This window comes from Saccopteryx bilineata, chromosome 2 (genome assembly GCF_036850765.1).
Source record: "Saccopteryx bilineata isolate mSacBil1 chromosome 2, mSacBil1_pri_phased_curated, whole genome shotgun sequence".
Lineage (NCBI taxonomy): Eukaryota > Metazoa > Chordata > Mammalia > Chiroptera > Emballonuridae > Saccopteryx > Saccopteryx bilineata.
The window spans coordinates 35,780,109-35,799,898 of NC_089491.1; the positions used below are offsets into that span (position 1 = coordinate 35,780,109).

Sequence of the window (19,790 nt, forward strand, 5' to 3'; positions counted from 1 at the left end):
AGCCACGCAGGTTGGGTGACAGGTTTGGCTTATATCTGATCAAACTGTGTACTTTTTAATCAACAAACACGATGTGATCCAGAGATGCCAGGAGCTATTCAGTGTGCATCCTGACTCAGGTCTGCCTGGGGTCAGCGGCCCAGCCTACCCTCTTCCCACCCCCAGGCAGAGCTGTCCTCAGACTGCGGCCCTCAAAGGCAGCCCTGCTTGCTTCCCTTTCCCGTCCCCACCACACAGGTTCTTTGCCAAGTCCAGAGTCGTGGCTGGCTTTCCCACCCCCGTCATCTGTTCTCCCAGGATTATTTTGGCCTGCCGAAGGCCCTGACTCATCGCCGAGAGGTGTGCCCAGGTAAAATCCCACTTCCAGCACAGCCCGGTGACCCAGACAGAGAGGGTCACCTAATCCCCCACCTGGCTGATGATGGCCTAGAGTTTGAGAGCCACTCAAGTCCCAGCCTCTCCCCCACTCAAGCACAGGGGAGAGGGGAGGGGAGGGCTCTGTCTTACAGGGTTGTTGAGGATGGGCAGTCACACATCTGCCTGGGCACCCATACCACCTGCTTCCCCTCCTGGAATGGTGGAAAATCTCCTCGGGTGCTCAGGGGACACCCCAGCCCCACCCCTGCCTCCTGGAGGCAGCCCACACCCCCCTCCGTCCTACATCTGGTTACCATCATCATATTAACATGTCCTAGTCACGAATTTATTTATTTTTTAACAAACTGCTTCAAAGTAAATAAATAAATAAAATCTTGATCTTCCTGGAGCTCCTGTCCCTGTTGGGAACATAAATTTGGTGAGGGTGGGAACTTGTTTGGGTCACCAGTTGTGTCCTCGGTGCCTAGAACAGTGCTGGCACGTAACAGGTGCTCAGTAGATAGCTGTCTGATAGACGACGTCCCCACAGAGTTGCCAGCACTTTCTCTCCCTGTCGTCACCTCCCCTTCTCTGTCACCCACCACTGTCCGCTTCCCTTTCCTGCTCGAGTCACCAGGGCCCCTCCTGTGCCCTCTGAGGCAGTCGGCACAGTGGACGGCTCCCTCCTACGCAGATGCTCTTCTCCAGGTTTTTCTCCTGCCTCCTTGGCCTCAGGCTTCTCATCTCAGCCTGGCCTGACGGGTGGACTGTCTGGACTCAGTCTCCAGCCACATACTGTCGCTGGGTGGTCTCCTCAGGGTCCTGGCAGTGAGTTACCAGAGCGCACCCCCAGCCTGCACTTCTCCCAGAACGCCCGACTCCTGCATCCGCTGTCTCTGGGCATCTCCGCTTGTCTGATGAACAGGCATCTCCAGTTTAACGCGTTCAGATCTGAGTTCCTTGCCTTTCCTAGACACTCCTCTTCCCCCAGCCTCCCCACCTCCGTAAACAGCACCACATCTACCTAGTAGCTCAAACAAACCTGGAGTCAGCTTCTATCCTTTTTATGCCTTACATCAGCATCTAGTGCATTATTAGTAAGTTCTGCCCATTGTCCATCCAAAATATAGCCCAAATCTATCTATTCCTCTCATCTCTGCAGCTCTCTCCCAACTGGACCACGGCAGAAGCCCTCTAACTCGTGACCTTCTTCACTTCCCATCTGGCCCCGCTTCAGGGCAGCCTGGTTGACCTTTTATAAGGTCATCCAGAGCAAGCAACATCTCAGTTTAAAGCCCTCATTGCCCTTCACTATGCTTAGAATGAAATCAGACTTCTCCCCTTAGCCCACAAGCCATCAGGGGACCAGGCCCCACATCCCGCCCCACCCTCCTCCTGTGCCACTCGCCAGGCCCACAGTGCCAGACCTTCCTTGCTGCCTTTCTGCTCCGTGAGCACCAGGAGCTCATTCCTACTTCAGGACCTTGGCACTTGCTGGTTCCTCAGCAAACAGCCTGTTTTCTTTGGCTCTTTACATGACTGGCTTCTTCTCATGATGCAGAGTCCCAGGTCAGATGTCATCTTCTTGGAAGCCATCCCCCAGTCACTACCTAACCACAAATCCCATATTCCTACATAGCACTTGTCACTCTGAAATCATTTCCTGGATCTGTTTGTTGATTCCCCATCTCCCTGTTCCAGCCCCATGAGATCAAGGACGGAGAAAGTGCTGAGTAAATATTGGATGAGCTCATGGGTATTGGATGGGCTGGATGGCAATGGTTGAATCTTAATACCCATGGTTCTGACCTGATGGGCCAGCTCCACAAAGTCCAGCACATCCCTACGATGTCCACCTTTCTGGGTTCTCTTTTTAGTCAAGGCGGAGCCTGCTCAGGGCCAGCAGTTGGCCTCCAGCCTCCACAGGACCACCCGGGCCCATCCTGTCTCCTGCCTGGCCTCCTGCTGACAGGTGGCCAGCGGCTTCCCCCTCAGTGTCCTTTGGCTCTTCTCTCCCAAGCTTTGCCTGGGTCTCCTTTGATCCTCCGCTGAGTTCCCTGCCTTTCTCTCCGTTTGGAGCAGCTGGAGCAGCCCAGGAGGGAACCAGGAGCTTATTCTGCTTACTATCCACCTGGGACTGGCTGTAAAAAGGATCCAGAGCCCCTGGGGGGCTGACTGCCGGCTCCTGTCGTAGAGCCTGCTTGCTCCTGTGCGCAGGGAGGGGTGGGCAGCAGGCAGCCTTCCCCTGAGACCGCTTCCAGGCCTTTCCCTGAGGACACTTCTGCTTAAAATGGCTGGAGCTTGTTTTCCTAATAAAACAACCGTTTTGTCAGCTCTCTAGGGGTGCGTTACACAGGTGAAATTTCCCAGAAAACGACCTTGCCCAATCTGTTAACTCTTGTTTCTTAAGTCAGAGCCACCCTTATCTCTTTCTCCCAGTTACAGTCCTGTGTCTTTTCTAAAGCGCGGCCTGAGCCTTCATGCCTCTGGAAGTGTTTTATTACGGCAGCCCATGCAGCCCCAAACCTCACGTTCCTCTTCATTGCTGAGCACGTTTGGAAAGGAAGGCGGGTCTGCAGTCTGCCCGCTTCCCTACTTTTTCTCTTGGCCAGTCTCCCCTCCAGGTGTCCAGCCCCAGGACTGACCTGTGAGTGGCCACCTCGTGGGCGGTCAGCAACTCGGTCACATGCTCACTGACCAGAAACACTCACATCTACTCTTCAGTTCTTGCATTCCTTGAGCTGATTGGGTTGTTTGTTTATAATCACCTCAGCACTACTGTTGCTAACTGTTCAAAACACTGCCTTGTAGTTGACAGAAAGTGGACAGCGAAAGGCAGTGAGAGTGCAGTGTGTTTTCCTAAGAGAAGATCTGTAACTGAACGCTCAGGACACGCTCAGGGCACTCATGGCCAGGACCCGGAGGCAGCATCCAAGCTTACACCTGGGAATTTAAAATGCAACCAGCGGGGCAGGCAGCATCCTGAAATATGATAGTTGGGGAAGTTACACGTTCAGGCTTTCTGCTGATGGTCGTAGCTGCCATTCGTCGACACTCACCTCATCCCAGGCTCTGCATAAGCTCTTTTATGCATCAGCCTATTTGATCTCCAATCCCATAACAAGGGTGGAGTGATCCTAACCTGATAGAGAACCCCAGACCACCTAGCTGGACAGTGACTGACCCATATGTGCCTCTGTGGCCGAAGCATGAGCCAGCCTCCCCGTCCAGCACCTCTGGTTCTCTCCCTGACCCAGTCTCTCGCCACCTGCCCCTCAGAGACTGATATAACAATGTGTTCTGACTACCCACTACCTGGCGTTGTAGGGTCTTCGCTCTCCCCGTACGTTTCAGTTGTCCCAATCTCAACAGTCACTCTTCCCTTTCTGTCCTACGGTTGGTGGTGGGGCCTTAGGCCATCAGCCACTGTAGCTCTCCTTTTGATTCTGCTGCTCACCACATGGTGTCCGGAAGCGGTGATGCTGGGGTTCCCACATGCCTCGTCAATGACAGATTCACTCTGCAGGAGAATGGGGGAGGCCACCCCCCTGAGGTATGAGCACTGCTCACTTGTGCTGCAGATGTCACAGAGTCGACACCCGTCCCTCCTGTCAGAACCCGCACATTGCACACAAGGCCCCAGACCTCTTGGGCCTCACTGCTGACGTGCCCCCTGCCACACTCCACGTGGACCTCCGCGCTGTTTCCAAAATACAGCAGGCGCTCCCGCCTCGGGGCCTCTGCCTCGGCTGCCCTTCCCTCCGCCAGAATGCTCTCTTCCAGCTGCTGCCCTTCGTGGCTTCCTCCATCACCTCCTGCAGGTCCACGCTGAGATGTCACTTTTTCCGGAAGGCTTCCTGGCCACTGCTTAAAATAGCAATGCCTCCCAGGAGCCGCAGACCGACCACACAGCCGGGCTTCGTTTCCTCCCCGCGCCTGCGCTGGGATGTCGGCCTCGTGAGGGAGGACTGTGGGCTGGCACTGTCCACTAGCAGGCGGCAGGCACTCGGTAACGAGCTACTGAGTGACTGGACACACGTGCACACACGCGCCTGCCCGGTGATGAGGCCGGGGACGCCCTCCGCGGGGACTCCGCCTCCTCGGGGAGGAGCAGATTTCGGGGCGTCAGCGCTGAGGGGGTCCTGTCCTAGGATTCTGACTCTCGCTCTTCTCCCCAGATGGTATCATGGAGCCATCAGCAGAGGAGACGCTGAGAACCTGCTGCGACTCTGCAAGGAGTGCAGCTACCTCGTCCGGAACAGCCAGACCAGCAAGCACGACTACTCGCTGTCCCTGAAGTGAGTAGAGCCCGGTCTCCCACCCTCGGCCCTCGGCAGCCTCGAGCGTGGCGTGGCCGGCTCTCGTATCTGTGGCAGAAAGAATCACCGGCGTCCCCCGGGAAACTTGCAGCATGTGTTATTTCAGGCCTAGATTTTTCAATTTGGTCTTCCTCCCCTGCGGTGCAGAGGAATCTTTGTGTTCTATGTCCACCTCCCGAGAAAAGGAGGGGCCTTCTGCTAGGATTTATATTAAATAGCCGAAAACAGCTTTCTCATCTGCCGTGAGCCAGGGACTGTGTGCAGCTCTTAGCATACCTAGTCCCTCTCACCTCACAACAACCCTCTGGTGAAAAACATTGTTCCCGTTTGGCAGGTTCGGAACCCGGGGCACAGAGAGGGGACGTGGCTGGCCCGGGAAAGGAACCAGCTGTTTGACCCTTCGGTACACCCCGCTGCGGCTGTGTGAATGACCTTTTGTTCTAGGCTGCTGCCTGGAAAGGTCTGACTTCTAGGTCCCTCACAAAGGCTGTGAGGAACACTGGGAAGGGCCAGGAGGAGTCCTGCTGGCAGCAGGGCCCGTGGTAAACCGTCAGGTGTTTCTGACCCCGAGCATTGCTGTCAGGCTAGGCGGCCCCAAGATAAGAAAAGATTTTTTTGGTTGAATGCTTCATCAGTCAGTGCTGTTATCAGATTGTCTAAAACTCATTTTACAGATAGGAAAATTGAGGCTCAGAGAGAAGAGGGAGTGCCAAAGGACACATAGAGAGTTAGTGACAGAATTAGGGTATGATTCTAATTCTGCTTCATTTCTGTTCTGTTCACCGGTATTAGAGCCATGTGGTGGAAAGAAGGATGTGACTGTCAGGAGAGCCCGTGCACAGGCTGGCCATGTAAACAGTAATATCAGTGCAACCAAGGAAGGGCTGACCCCACCCGACCTGCTGTGCTCTGCCCTGTGAGGGACAGTGGCATACTGCAGAGCCCATTGGGCAGGAAACAGAGGCACTCACTGAAAACCACCTAGAGAAGGGAAGATGTGTGGAGATCTGGTGGGAACCACAAATCTTTCAAGAACTATCAGGCAGAAGGAGCATACGTGGGCCAGGATCCCCAGGTCTTGGAGTTACAGGCAGACAGATTCCAGCTTAGTGAAAAGAAAAGTTTTCTGATAGTTAGAGCTGATCCAGAATTAGAGCAATCAAACCCTAGCTGGATAGCTTGGTTGGTTAGAGCATCGTCCCAATGTGCAGAGGTTGCCAGTTCAATCCCCAGTCAGGGCACATAAAGAAACAAATTGATGTTTCTGTCTCTCTCCCTCTCTCCCTCCCTCTCTTCCTAAAATCAATAAGTAAAACTTATTTAAAAAAAAATAGAATTAGAGCAGTGATCTACGCTGACTCAGTGGTTAGTGAGCATCTTATTACTGGGGCTAGATAACCACCTTGCCAGGGAGGGTGTGGAAGGGATTTCTAACCATCTGAGGAGGTACTTGGGACAAATGGCACCTCTACTACATTGTCCACCCTCAGACCCAGCCGCTTAAAGAATCAGGTCAGTGAGCGGCTGAGGAAAATTCAATAAACTATATAGCAACTAGGCTGGGAAGCTGGGCCGGAGAGAGGACAGTCTTTGGAGTGGCAAGGGACAGGTACACACCACTGGCCAAGCTGACAAGGGCCAGAGGTCCTAAGTGTTTTACTGCTCCATGCAGCACCTCTCCTCCCTCACTGCCCTAGTAACCTAGCAACCCAGGTACCCACGAACCAATGCTTTCAGACCTCCACATTCCTGTCTCTAGGTGAATGGTGCTCTTCTGGGATGGGAGCAGTAAAGGAGGAGCCCAGTAACATCAGAAGTGGGGCTTCCTTGTCACCACCCTTTCCAGCCAACCTGGCAGCCCGCCCACCCCATGGGTCATCAGTCATCTCACTGTCAGCCTGTCCATTCCTCAAGGAGGCTCATTCCTCCGGGTATCCCACTGCCTGGGGCCTGGCCAGAAGGGTCTTCCCAGGAGAACTGATTGGAGGCACCAGAGAGGAGGGGATGGCGTGCCTCCTGCCGGGCCTGCCTGTTCCTCCGTGAGGGCCAGATAATAGGACCACTTTCAAAGGATGGACAGCACTTTGACTCTGTTCTTGTAGTAAGAGGCAGTAGTCCAGGGGCTGAGCTGGGTGCAAGGAGGAAGCAGGGGACAGGCTGCCCCACTCCCTAGCCTCGTGGACTTGGTGCTCATGTCGTCATTCTGAGCCTCAGTATCCTCCGCTATGCGTGGGGTGGAAAGAGGTGGTGGTGATCTCACAGACAAAGAGCATCTTTAGCCCAACCAGTGCAATGTAAACATTATTTTGTTACTTCCACCCTCCCCTGCTTTCCCAGGTCAGCCCTGCAGTTCTTTAAAGGCCTTTTTTAAGAGCCACGGAAGGATCCCATTATAGATAAGAGTCCTGTCCTGTCACTGTTGCTCACTGTTTGACCTTGAGCGAGTTTCTTCCCTCAGGGGCTCAGCACCCACATCCCAGAGTGAGACTTAGACTTTGATGGTTGCTGAGGACACCTCCACCTCTGACATTAAGGTGTCTCCGACTCCCCAGATTTCCCCTGTGTGTAGGCTCAGGCACCTTTTGTACTTGGAGTGCTCTGGCTGTATTCCCTGCACCTCCCTGGCCAGAGGAGGGGGTAGAGTAGGTGGAGGAGGTGGAGGGCACAGCCCAGCAGCCTGTGCCAGGGCCTGGGATAAGCACACTGTGCCAGCAGGCCCAGTTTGGATGACTGATCCCTGCCCACAGACGCTGGAGGAGAAAAGTTTAGTCTTGCGTGTTTGTCTAGAGCCATTAAACCCTACAGGTCAGAGGGTGGTCTCACCTGGTCAGCTTTCCCTTGAGGAAGCCCAAAATTGGTGGGTTGGCTAGGCCAGCCCATGGCTGGGCAGGGAAGCTGGCTAAGGGAAGGTGGGCTTGCTTCCCAAAGTAGCCCCAATTCCCGATGACCAGTCTGGTTGCAGCCAGTGAGTGACACCTGGCTTTAATCACCTGGCCCACCAGTGGAACTGGGACTGAACATCGCAGCTGCTTGGAACAAGTGCCAGCTTGGCCAGGCACCACGTGAGGGGTGAGGGCTCTCAGATTCCCGCGGCCTGCCTGGCCAGGGCAGGGTGGGTGTGGCCTTCCCCGTGCACAGTGTGGTCAGGAGCACGGTGTAAACTGACATCGGAATTCCAGCTATGTTTCCTTTTAAACCTTCGGTCCTGCTGTGAGAGTATTCTAGGGTAGAAACAGGACTTGGGGGAGTCTGAGCTCAGGACAGGGCTCTCTACCCCCCTGTCCTTCTCTTGGCAGATAGTTATGAGAACTTTCTGTACCAGGCACTGGGCAAGGCAGCAGAGTGAGAGCCGAGGTGAAAACAGCCCAGCCCCAGCTGCAGAGCCAACAGGCCCATTCACCCTGAGCCGTGTTGCACACAGATCTGCATGGAGGGCCCTGCATGGGACTAATCCCTGCCGCTGAGGGTCAGGAGAAGCTCCAGGGAGGAAGTGCACTTGAACCTTAAAGAGAGGGTAGGCATACCCCAGGGACAGCTAGTGGTATCCCCGGTGGAGGGGACAGCCCAGGACACACAGAAGAGCCTTGTGAGGGCTCATGGCTCTCAGGGGAGTGAGACTCAATTCTTAGTGATGGGCCGTGGAAGTGCAGGTCGACTCTCGGGCACTGGTCCTGGGCTTAACCCCACTCCTGCTGACCCTGTCTCCCTGCAGGTCCACAGCACCTTACGGTTTAGGAGGCCTGTGCTTTTGCTCCAGGATGGCCCCAAGGGTTGGCTAGGATAAAGATCACATCTTCTTCATCAGAGGGTAGAGGTAGCTGAATGACCTTGACAAGGGCAGAGTGGAGGCCGTGGACTCCCACCCATGTCTTCCCACCCCTGTCTAAGCATTCTTTATACTGGGTCAGGAGGTCGTCAGATGTCAAACCTAGAAGTGACCTGAGAGGCCCACCTCGTCCAGTCCCTTTGCTTCCTGTGCGAGAGACTGAGGCCCGCAGGGATTCGTGATTGACCTAGGGCTCTGCAGCTGGCAGCTGACCACACTGACAATTCGAAATGGCGGCTGCTTCCCACTGTGGGGACTGGACAGGTCCCTGCCCCAGATCAAGCTGCCCCCCTCTGTCCCACCAAAAGCTCCTGCTCCCGTGACAGCCCAAGGTGGCAGCAGCACTCCCCACCCATCACCTCTCAGTCCCCTCCATGGTGGACACCCGCGCCTGTGAAGCGGTCTTCCCGAAATCCTGCATTGCTTTGAACACTGCATTTATTCCCACCACGTCCCACCCCCACCCCTCGGAATTCCCTCCCCCCTGCAGCCTGGCTTGACAGAGTGGCAGGCCCTCAGGCTCCCTCTCAGCTACCAGCAGACACACTGGCCCTGGCATCAACCACTGACCCCCTGTGTACACTCACTCCAGCCTCTGGAAGCAAAGGATTGAGCCTTTAGAAACTGGCACAAAAACATCACACTCTCACACAGTTTCCTGTCTGGAAAGTCAGGCAGTGGTGGAAAGAGATGAAAAGTCTTGTAAAATCTCATTAAAAGAGTTCTTCGGGCATTTTGGACTATGAATGACTCTTTGCAAGTTCTAGTTTCATGAGTTTTTGCAAAGGAATCTGGACACGATGAGGGAAACAGGACTTCAAAGCTGGAGGGCTTGCAGCTGGGGAGCAGGGAGCAGGGTGAGTGCCAGGCCCCCCCCCTCCCCGCAGGCCGGGTGGCCTCTGCCTGCATCGGCCCATTCTTGGGAGACAGAGTGGCACTTCCTAGGCCACTAGGAGTAGGAGTAGGATGCCACTTCTCCTTTGACAAGGGCCCAACCTCAGCTCTCTTTAGGCAGCGAGAGTCCCAACCCCAGTGGGGGAAACGGCCCGAAGGAGCCCTCAACCAAAGGACCATCAGCTTTCAAAGACAAAGAGCACAACATTCTTGCAAATGTGGCCCAAATTCTAACCTCAAGAGACGCTTCTGGAGTCTGGCAGCTTTTATCCAGGTGTAGTTCAGACTTGATCATTCAGGAACTTAACTCTGTAAACTTGCCCCGTTCAGTGTCATTGATCTACTGGGCTCTAGCCCTCCGAGAGTTCATAACCAGAGGAGGGAATGTATTCACACCTGTAACTCTTATGCAGTTGGTCCCTGACTCACCAAGGTATGACTTAATGGTTTGTTTGTGTGTTTTTTATAATCGTGTGAAAGTGATACACATTCAGTAGAAACCGTGCTACCAATTCTGAATTTTGATCTTTTTCTGGGCTAGTGATACACAGTAAGATCACGATGTCTCGTGATGCTGGACGGTGGCAGCGAGCTGAGCCCCTCGTCAGGTGCTACATTACAAGAGTAAACCACCGTCCTCGACAGTGTAGTAGTAAATACATTTTCAGCCGAACATACTTTTAACTTAGGATGCATTTATCAGGACATAACTTCAGCATAAGTTGGGGAGCAACATGTTTAGGGCTCCCCGTTGCAGTAAGTGCTCAGGGCCATGACAGAGGGAAGGACCAGAAGAGGGGGTATGTGAGGGAGGAGCTGGACTTAGACCTGACACAGGGCGGAGGGGTGGCACAGCCCAGGCCAGGAGGTGCCTAGCTAATGCAAGAACAACGAACAAGAAGAGGTGTAGTCCTGGTCACCAGGCTGAGGAATTAGGGCTCTCACCTGTTGGCCAGAGGACATCCTGAAGGTTTTGAGTAGGGTACAGGCAGAGCCTCAGAGCTGTATTCTAGAACTTTCAGTGACCCAGGGTACACCATGAGTACTGTCAAGGAAGAGACTCCACTTCTGCCCCCATGTGCCCACAAATATGCCAAGAGACTGGAAGAGGGCAGGCATTCCAGGGGGAGATCTGTGGCAGCCCTTTTTAAGATATAGAGGGGGAAACATGGGCTCTGTAGTCAGAGATACCTGGGTTCAAATCCTGGCTTCATCTTTTTATGTTAAGTGACTTTACCTCCCTGATCTTTACCTAGAAAACTGTGTAGGCCATTCCCATAAAGCTGTTGTAAGTATAGTTGGGACTGACCAGGTGGTGGCACAGTGGATAGAGCATCAACCTGGGATGCTGAGGACCCAAATTCAAAACCCTAAGGTCACCAGCCTAAGAATGGGATCATAGACATGACCCCATGATTGCTGGCTTGAAGCCCAAAGTCACAGGCTTGAGCAAGAGGTTACAGGTTTGGCTGGAGCCCCTCAGTCAAGGCAAGTATGAGAAGCAATCAATGCCCTGGTCGGTTGGCTCAGTGGTAGAGCATTGGCCCAACGTGTGGAAGTCCCAAGTTCGATTCCCAGTCAGGACACACAAGAAAAGTGACCATCTGCTTCTCCATCCCTCACCCTCCTCCTTCTCATTCTCTCTCTTCTCCTGCAGCCATGGCTTGAATGGTTTGAGCAAACTGGCCTCGGGGGCTGAAGATGGCTCCATTGCAGTGCCTCAGGTGCTAAAAATAGGTCTGTTGCCAAGCAATGGAGCAGCGCCCCCAGATGGGCAGAGCATCGCCTGGTAGAGGGCTTGCCAGGTGGATCCTGGGGTGCATGCAGGAGTCTGTCTCTATACCTCCCCACCTCTCACTTAATAAAAGAGAGAGAGAGGGAGAGAAGCAATCCATGAACAGCTAAAGTGCTGTAACTACAAGTTGATGTATCTTATCTCTCTTTCTTCCTATCTGCCTGTCTGTCTCTTTCTCTCTCTTGCTTAAAAGAAAAAAAAAAGGAAGTATAGCCCTGGCCGGTTGGCTCAGTGGTAGAGCGTCGTCCTAGCGTGCAGAGGACCCGGGTTCGATTCCCGGCCAGGGTACACAGGAGAAGCGCCCATTTGCTTCTCCACCCTTCCGCCGCGCTTTCCTCTCTGTCTCTCTCTTCCCCTCCCGCAGCCAAGGCTCCATCGGAGCAAAGATGGCCCGGGCGCTGGGGATGGCTCTGTGGCCTCTGCCCCAGGCGCTAGAGTGGCTCTGGTCACAACATGGCGACGCCCAGGATGGGCAGAGCATCGCCCCCTGGTGGGCAGAGCGCCGCCCCATGGTGGGCATGCCAGGTGGATCCCGGTCGGGCGCATGCGGGAGTCTGTCTGACTGTCTTTCCCTATTTCCAGCTTCAGAAAAATGAAAAAAAAAAAAAAAAGTAAAAAAAAAAAAAAGGAAGTATAGAAGTATAGCCAGCTTAACTGAGGGTTTTTACATCCATGGATTCAACCAACTGCAGATAGACAACTAACTGCAGATAGAAAATATTCAGGGCAAATGATGTTACATTGAGGCAGACACGTAAGATGGTGTCTGTACTGAACATATAGACTTTTTTTCTTGTCGTTATTCCTTAAACAATGCAGTACAACACTATTTACATATCATTTACATTGCATTAGGTATTGTAAGTAATGGAGAGATGATTTAAAGTATCTGGGAGAATGTGAGTAGGTTATATGCAAATACTTCGCCATTGTATATAAGGAACGGGAGCATCCTTGGATTTGGGTATCCCAGGGGAGTCCCGGAACCAGCCCCCCACAGAGACCTAGGGATGGACCACGGTAGTGCAGCTCCGCACGCCCAGCCCAAGGCCCGCTGCAGGTGCGAGGTGTATGCTGGTCTCTGCTTCTCCCAGCTTTCCCAGAGCAGAGCCTTTAGAAATTGCCGTGGAGGTGACAGAGTGGACAGTGCTGGGCCGGGTCAGGGGCTCTGGGGAGGTGTCCAGGCTGTATCTACACCGGACGACTCGGCAAGGGTCTTCTCCCACGGAATGACTGTCTGGGGTTTGATCTATAAATTTGCCTCCAGGTCAAGGGCTCCAAATAAGGGCAAGGTGCGTTTCTGCTAGGTCCCCAGGATGAGGAGAAGGCCCCATCTCCTCCAAGAAAGGGGTGGGACAGTTTATCTGACTTGATTAATGACAACCAGCTGGTCTTGCTGGGCAGTCAGTCTTTACCCCAACAAATGCTTCCTGGGGCTCCCGTGGAGGGTGGTGGGTGTAGCTGAGGCTGCATGCTGGGCGCGCATTTCTGTTAGAGCTGTTTTATTTTCTCTCCCCTCATTGATTTACATAGTAAAAGAGAGAGTTTTCAAACAGTAGGCATGTCTGGGTCTGGGCAGGCAGCGAAGGGCAAGTGATTAATCTTAGTTTGTTGCTGCTGACAGCCAGCAGCAAGAAATAATAAAGGTTTTGGGGGGGTGAGGAAGGGCCACTCGCTCTTGGTCCATCAGCGGGGAGCACAGACTTCACTTCCCCCACCTTCTGAGCACGCCTTGTCGGGCCAGCTTCTGAGGTTGCAAACACATTGCTTCCTGGTGGCTGCCTGCTTCTGTAGGGAGCCCCCAGGGCAGTCCCTCAGACTCAGCAGGCCCTCCCAGCAGTTGCTCAGAACAACTTCCAGCCCCAGGATGTCTGGACTTCCATCATTTGGTCACCCTCTTCCCCAGCCCTACCCCTGATGCCATGGCTTCAAGAAAAGCAAGTGTGTGCAGCCAGGGCACTGCCTAGCTCTGAGAGGGGCCCTGGGTTCCTGGATGGCTGCTCCTCCCCTACCCTCACCCCCCATCCTCTGACTCAGGCAGACAAGAATAGCAGGAGGTGGTGGTAGACTTGAGGGTAGGAGTGGTCAGCCGTGCATGGGGAGGGAAGGGAAGTGGGGCTTTGACTTGGTACTTAGAGAATGAGGAAGATGGAGGCAGTAGGAGGTGGGCAAGGTGAGGAGCTGCCCACACTGAGGAAACAGCATCCTGGGAGGAAGGGAAGCATCCTTACTTTCTTCCAAACTACAGTTCCCAGGATATCCTACCAGCAGCGTCCTCCTCTTCCATCCCAGGATAGGGGCAGCTCTGCGCAACAGAAGACACTGGCTCTGAATCAGTCTGGCTTGGGTTATTGAACCCTAGCTCTGCCACTTATTAGCAAGGTGGTCTTGGGCAAAGGGACTTAACCTCTTTGAGCCTCAGGTTCTCGTCTATAAAATGGGTGTTCCAGATATACCAGTGAAGAGACAGTGTAAGTAAAGTGTTGTCTGGGCGTGACCTAGAAGTCTGTCCACGCCCACCTGCACTCCCCTTTACGGTGGTGGAGCTTCAGAGTTTATGCAGGCTGCAACTCTAGAAAATACTGCATCACTATGACTGAGACTTTGAGTCTCGCTGAGCTAGAGTCAAATCCAGGCCACCCTCTTCCTGGCTGTGTGACCTTGGGTAAGTCACTTAACCTTTCTGATCTCCCAGTTTCTCCTGAGTAGCTAGAGCAGATGACCACCTCAACAGTCATTTCTTTTTGTCCTTCTCATTGTCCTGCTGCCCCTCTAGCTCTCCTTCCATGTATTGAGACATGAATTGAATACACATTCTGACCAGGATTTGATCTGGTCTCCGTAGTTCACGGGGAAACTATTTGGGGGGCAGGGCAGTGAAGCCAGGATAGCAGCTTTGGACACTGAGTAGAAATATTGGGAACAAGAAGACACCTTTTAGATCACCTAGCCCAGTGCCCTGTACAATTGGAAAAACTGAGGCCCCAAAAAGGGGAAAATCTTGCCCACCTCCTGACTTCCTAGCCAGGCCCTGTTTTCTGGCAGCATTTGAAACAGCCTGAATGGGGCAGGTGGGGTGGGGGGTCCACATCCTCGTTGTCATTACATGGAGGGTTTCACATCCTTTCAGGGCTGAGAGAGGAAAAATGAACTTGCTGTTCAATTAGTGTGCGGCGTGTTTTCTCCTAAAAGGTTTAAAGAAAATGCTGAAATTAGGAGCTGCTTTATTGACACAGAGGCTCCTCAAAGGCCCTTTGCAGGGAACCGAAGAGAAACTGAGCTTTAGAATGTGTGAGATCCTGCCTGGCAGGATGAAAGGATGTGCTGAGAGGCCCCGTGAAGTACAGATGACATTTCCCTGTATTCAGAATTACTGAGAAAAATATCCCCCGCCTGTGGTACCCTTTCAAGGACGTGCCCCACCATTAACACAGCGCCTCTCTTAGACTCCGTGCATGGTGCTTTGATGGTTCTGGAGCAATGGGGGGGGGGGGGGAGTGTGGAAAGAGACCCGGGTTCAAATTCTGACTCTGCCTTGGACTGGCTGAGGGGCCCCAGCCCAGTCACAGGCCCCTTCCTTTCTGAGGGCAGCCACGATTTGGTGGGCATGCCCCGTTGTAGTCTTAATTTCCGAGCTGGGGGGCCTGGGTTTGGGTTGCTGAAATGCTTTAGCGAGATGACTCACCTCAGGGCGCCTAGCATGATTGCTGATACTTCCCTGCTGTAGTACGATGTGGTGAGAAGGGTGAGAATTATACCTTTATTTTTACAGTTCCAGAACCTGGGGCTCACATCGTCATAGCAAGCGAGTGAAGAGCCGGGGTTTTCACACAGCCCAGTGCCACCTGTCTGTCCTCTGGAGCCCCTCTGAGCAGAAATGCTTCCCACTCTTCCTCTTCGCTGAGTCTGAGAAGCCCAGTCTGGGCCCAAGCAGAGTAGCGCAGGCCCAGGGCTGAAGCCAGGTGCTCTGAGCAGGACCTGGGCCACAAGCCCCTTGCCTGGCATCTCTCTGGCACCTTTCCCAGGGCAGTGGTGACATGTAGAAGGCCAGAGACCTTCCCCCAGCTTGTCAGAGCCTGAAAACATTGGGGCTTTTTCTGGCTCTGAAGTGACAGTGTTGGGATCTGGTGGCAGAGAAAGAGGCTGAAGCAGCTTGAAGGCTTCCACAGCTGGTAAGACCGAGGTCTGCAGAAGCCCCATCTGGCCATAGATGTGTCTGGAAGGCGGGTCAGGAGTGCGGAGGAGGGTGTCACAGTTCTGTGAAGGACAGTGGGAGAAGAAAGGAGAAGGTGTCGTGGTAGAACTGACAAGGATGGAAAGAAAGGAGTCAGGGACCTTGTCTGAGTTTCTGATTGGCTGGCTGAGTGGCGGTGTTGCCAGCTACACCATGGACCTGGATTGGTCAGTACTGAAAAGACCCAGGAAACCATGCTCTCTCTAACTCAGCGGCCCCCTTTCTACCACTGCCCCAAACCCAGAGGCACCCTGAGGCAAGAGGTGCCCACGCTGTCACTGCCCACTCTCCAGAGCACCCTCCAGCCTGGCAGTGCCAAGGGTGCCTGTAGGCAGGCTGGGGTCTCCCTTTCCAACCTGCAGGGTCTCTTTGCCCACTCCCAGCCTGGCATTCAGTGTTGACTTTTGCTCCCTGGGAGCTCCCTGGTCCCCTCCAGTGGCAGAGCCACACTGATTACATTTCCAGCTGGTTTTTAATGATCTCATATCAGCCCGCATAAATCTGCCTGTGTGGCTCGCCCGCCAGGGGAAGCATTCCAACCGCCTGTCCGTCGCCAGGAAACCTCTTGTGCCCTGGGACAGCCTCCCCTCTGAGGCACTGGGTGGTCTCTCCAAATGAGAAAAACATTGCTTTCCAATCACATTTCTAACATCTTGTTCATATGACTTATTTAATAATATTTTTGCAGAAGCCATCTGGGAATGGCTTGCTTTGGGACTTGGGGAGGGCTTATGGGGTGCTGCAAAGACAGGCCACGGTGACAGATACAGCCCTCATATCTGCCATCAGTGAAGGGCAGCCACATGGAGAAGGATGCAGGGGTCATGGGGGGAGGACCAGAGTCTGAGTCCCACTGCTTCCACCGTCTGTGAGGGTCACCTAGCGAGTAGCTTCATGTCTCTGAGCCTCTCAGCCCCAAGGCTCAGGGACACAGTGGAAGTGAAAGCTCTCTGTAAACTCTGAGAGGCTCTAGGAATGCAGGTGGGGTTATTTGCAGAGCCCGTGCTTACCCCAGGAAAGTAGCTCTGGTCTAATCTTGCTGAGAGCTAGGTAAATAACTCAGAGGTCCCCAGAGGAAGTCGGATCAGCCCTCACCTAAAGGCGGCATTTTGGTGAGGCTCGAAGCAACAGCTTCATCCAGTAAAATCCCAAGATGAAGGGCTGCTGTTCCATTTGGGCCATTACCGCCAGAAGAAGCATCTTGAATTATCAGGGACAAGACCCTGGCTTTTCACCAGGCACAGGAAGGGAGAAGGGTTTTCCCCAGGTCCTGGGGGAGTTCCTGGCAGGAGTTGCTGGTGGAGCCATATGTCCTGACTCTCATCCCAGAGTTAATACCCTCTGAGCCCCATAGCGCTGTATTTTCTTTTCCCGTTTTATCCATAAACATTCTTGATATTTGAGGCAGATTTTAAAAAATTGGATGTCATATAGCTTTTGTCTTTGTTCCCACGGTTCAAATGCTAAAGCTGTAAACATATTTTGCTGTGTGTGTGACACATGGGCACACTGCTCACCTTGGCTGGGGCAGAGACCACGCCAGCGTGTGCAGCGAGCCGCCACCATCCTTCCGGCCACGGGTGCTTCCACCACTTTTTTTTTTTTTTTTTTTTTTTTTGTATTTTTCCGAAGCTGGAAACAGGGAGAGATAGTCAGACAGACTCCCGCATGCGCCCCACCGGGATCCACCCGGCACGCCCACCAGGGGCGAAGCTCTGCCCACCAGGGGTCGAAGCTCTGCCCCTCCAGGGCATCGCTCTGTTGCGACCAGAGCCACTCCAGCGCCTGGGGCAGAGGCCAAGGAGCCATCCCAGCGCGCTGGCTATCTTTGCTCCATTGGAGCCTCGGCTGCAGGAGGGGAAGAGAGAGACAGAGAGGAAGGAGAGGGGGAGGGGTGGAGAAGCAGATGGGCGCTTCTCCTGTGTGCCCTGGCCGGGAATCAAACCCGGGACCTCTGCACGCCAGGCCAACGCTCTACCACTGAGCCAACCGGCCAGGGCCGCTTCCACCACTTTTAACGCCGCTTGTTTTGTTGTTGTTGTTTTAAGATTACTTTGCCCAAGAGGAGTATCAGAAACAATTGGGTTTGGCAAAGCTGGCTTTTAATATTAAAAATGCTTTAATTATTAGAGCCTTTTTTTTCTCTGAAAACCCACATGCTGCTTACAGCTCCAGGCAGCTTGGGGACCAGCCTGCCACGTTCTTAGCTCAGACTCCCAGGGCAGGGCCGACAAGTCAGCGGTGGAGCTGTCACTGTGCGTTCCTTCACACACTAGGCCTTCGACAGAGTGGGGAGATGAAGGCCTGTCAGACAGCCTGGGTCAAGAGGAGTGCCTGTGAATGCTGTGATGGCATTGTGGCACGACTGAGTGAGGGAAGAAACAAGTAAGTCTGACCAGTGGCATCTTGGAAGGCTTCCTGTTGGGGCAGGGCCTTTAAGGATAATAATTTTTTTTTTTGTATTTTTCTGAAGCTGGAAACGGGGAGAGACAGACAGACTCCCGCATGCGCCCGACCGGGATCCACCCGGCACGCCCACCAGGGGTGACGCTCTGCCCATCAGGGGGCGATGCTTTGCCCCTCCGAGGCATCGCTCTGCCGCGACCAGAGCCACTCTAGCGCCTGGGCAGAGGCCAAGGAGCCATCCCCAGCGCCCAGGCCATCCCTGCTCCAATGGAGCCTCGGCTGCAGAAGGGGAAGAGAGAGACAAAGAGGAAGGAGGGGGGGTGGAGAAGCAAATGGGCGCTTCTCCTATGTGCCCTGGCCGGGAATCGAACCCAGGTCCCCCGCATGCCAGGCCAATGCTCCACCGCTGAGCCAACTGGCCAGGGCCGAGGATAATAATTTTGAAGGAAGTAACAGCAAGGTAGGATGGTTAGGTTTGGGATTAGAGAGAGATCTCTCTGCAGTGTCCCCTCTCCCTATGGTCTCAACTTGACTTTTTAATTGTCCCCTCCACATAACCCCTGTTGGCCCCAGGTGACCAATAATATTGCAGACAGAGGCATGCCTTGTAAACTCTGAAGTCCCAGTCAGCTCTCTCTAGCTCCCCACAGCACCCCCACATTATCCTATAAAAAGGGGGCTCAGAGAGAAAGGGGGTGTACCTGTGGTCATGCCTGCACCCTGCAGTCCCAGTCCTTCCTCCTTCCCACAGTTTCCTCCCACCCCAGACTGGCAGAGAACAGGCTGTGTGCCCATGGTTCCCACCCGACACTGAAGGTATGTACCCCACCCAGGCTGAACACAGCCTCCCGAGGAGAAACACATGTGCACGGTGCCAGTGGGCTCTCTGCAATCCCCGGTACCTGGTGTTAGAAATTGATTTGAACAGGCTCCTGCAGTCTGTGTCCTCTGAGGCAGGTAGAAGTATGCCAGTGATAATGATTAAAAACTCAGAGCAGTATCTGAGTTCTGACACAAATGATGGTAAAATCCACCAAGGCGCAAATGCTTGCAATAGTGTGATCTGGGCACACCCAGATTTCCGGTTCCCAGTCTCCAATTATTAGCATCATCCCATTCAGAGTTCAGATTTTCAGGCTAGAAAAACACTTTATCTGTCCTGAACTGTTCCCATCTTAACCAAAGAAAAGTCCTCCATGAAGAATCTAGGCAGACTATGGGACTTTAGTGGGAGTTGGGCTTTTAAAAAGCAATCAGTTCTGATAGGAACTTTTTGGAACTCAATTACTTGCAACCATGCTGAAAAAATATGATAATTAATGTGGTCAAACCCTAGCCAAATAATAAAGTGAAAGCTTGCTTGTGTATCAAGGCAGAAATCAATTTCATTAGAGAGCGAAGAGCTAGAGATTTAATTTTGAGAATATTCTCCACCCTGTGGACAGAGGTTGTCAGGAAGCTGCCAGAATGAATGCCCTATATGAGGGGATTCGCCCTCCAGAGCCTAGACTAAGAGTTGACAGTGTCCCTTCAAAATTGCATTTGCAAACCTTCTGAGTATAGCCGAAGCCAGTGGGCTTTTGCTCCTTAATGTTCTTGGACTGGTGACCCTTTTGGTTTTGGTCAAGAAGTGAGTATTGTCCTTAACCCAATGACACTTGCATGTCAGAAAGATCCTGTCTTTGGAACTTGGGAGAAGGTGGAGGCACCAAAAAGGAGTAGTTGAGCAACAATTGGATGTCCACATTGATGGTGGAATCATGTCTAGTGGGTGCTAATGGCTGAGAGGAACAGAACCACTGGGATGCTGTCCTCAGTGGATGAGAGATAGTGAGCAGCACGGGTGACCAGGATGGGAAGGGACAGGAGATTCTACCCTGTGAAGACACCTGAAGAGAAAGAAACAACCCAGGCCTGCTCCCCCTTCGGTCTTCCTGTTTGTAAGGGGCCTTCCCAGGG

General features: G+C 53.4%; 1 protein-coding gene across 1 annotated transcript in view; it reads left to right on the plus strand.

Moving 5' to 3' along the window:
* Positions 1–19,790, plus strand: part of SHB (SH2 domain containing adaptor protein B) — a 130,733-nt gene that overhangs the window by 100,001 nt on the left and 10,942 nt on the right. The window contains exon 5 of the mRNA XM_066256701.1: positions 4,536–4,655. Coding sequence (XP_066112798.1) covers positions 4,536–4,655 — 120 coding nt within the window. The remainder of the gene's footprint in view (positions 1–4,535; positions 4,656–19,790) is intronic.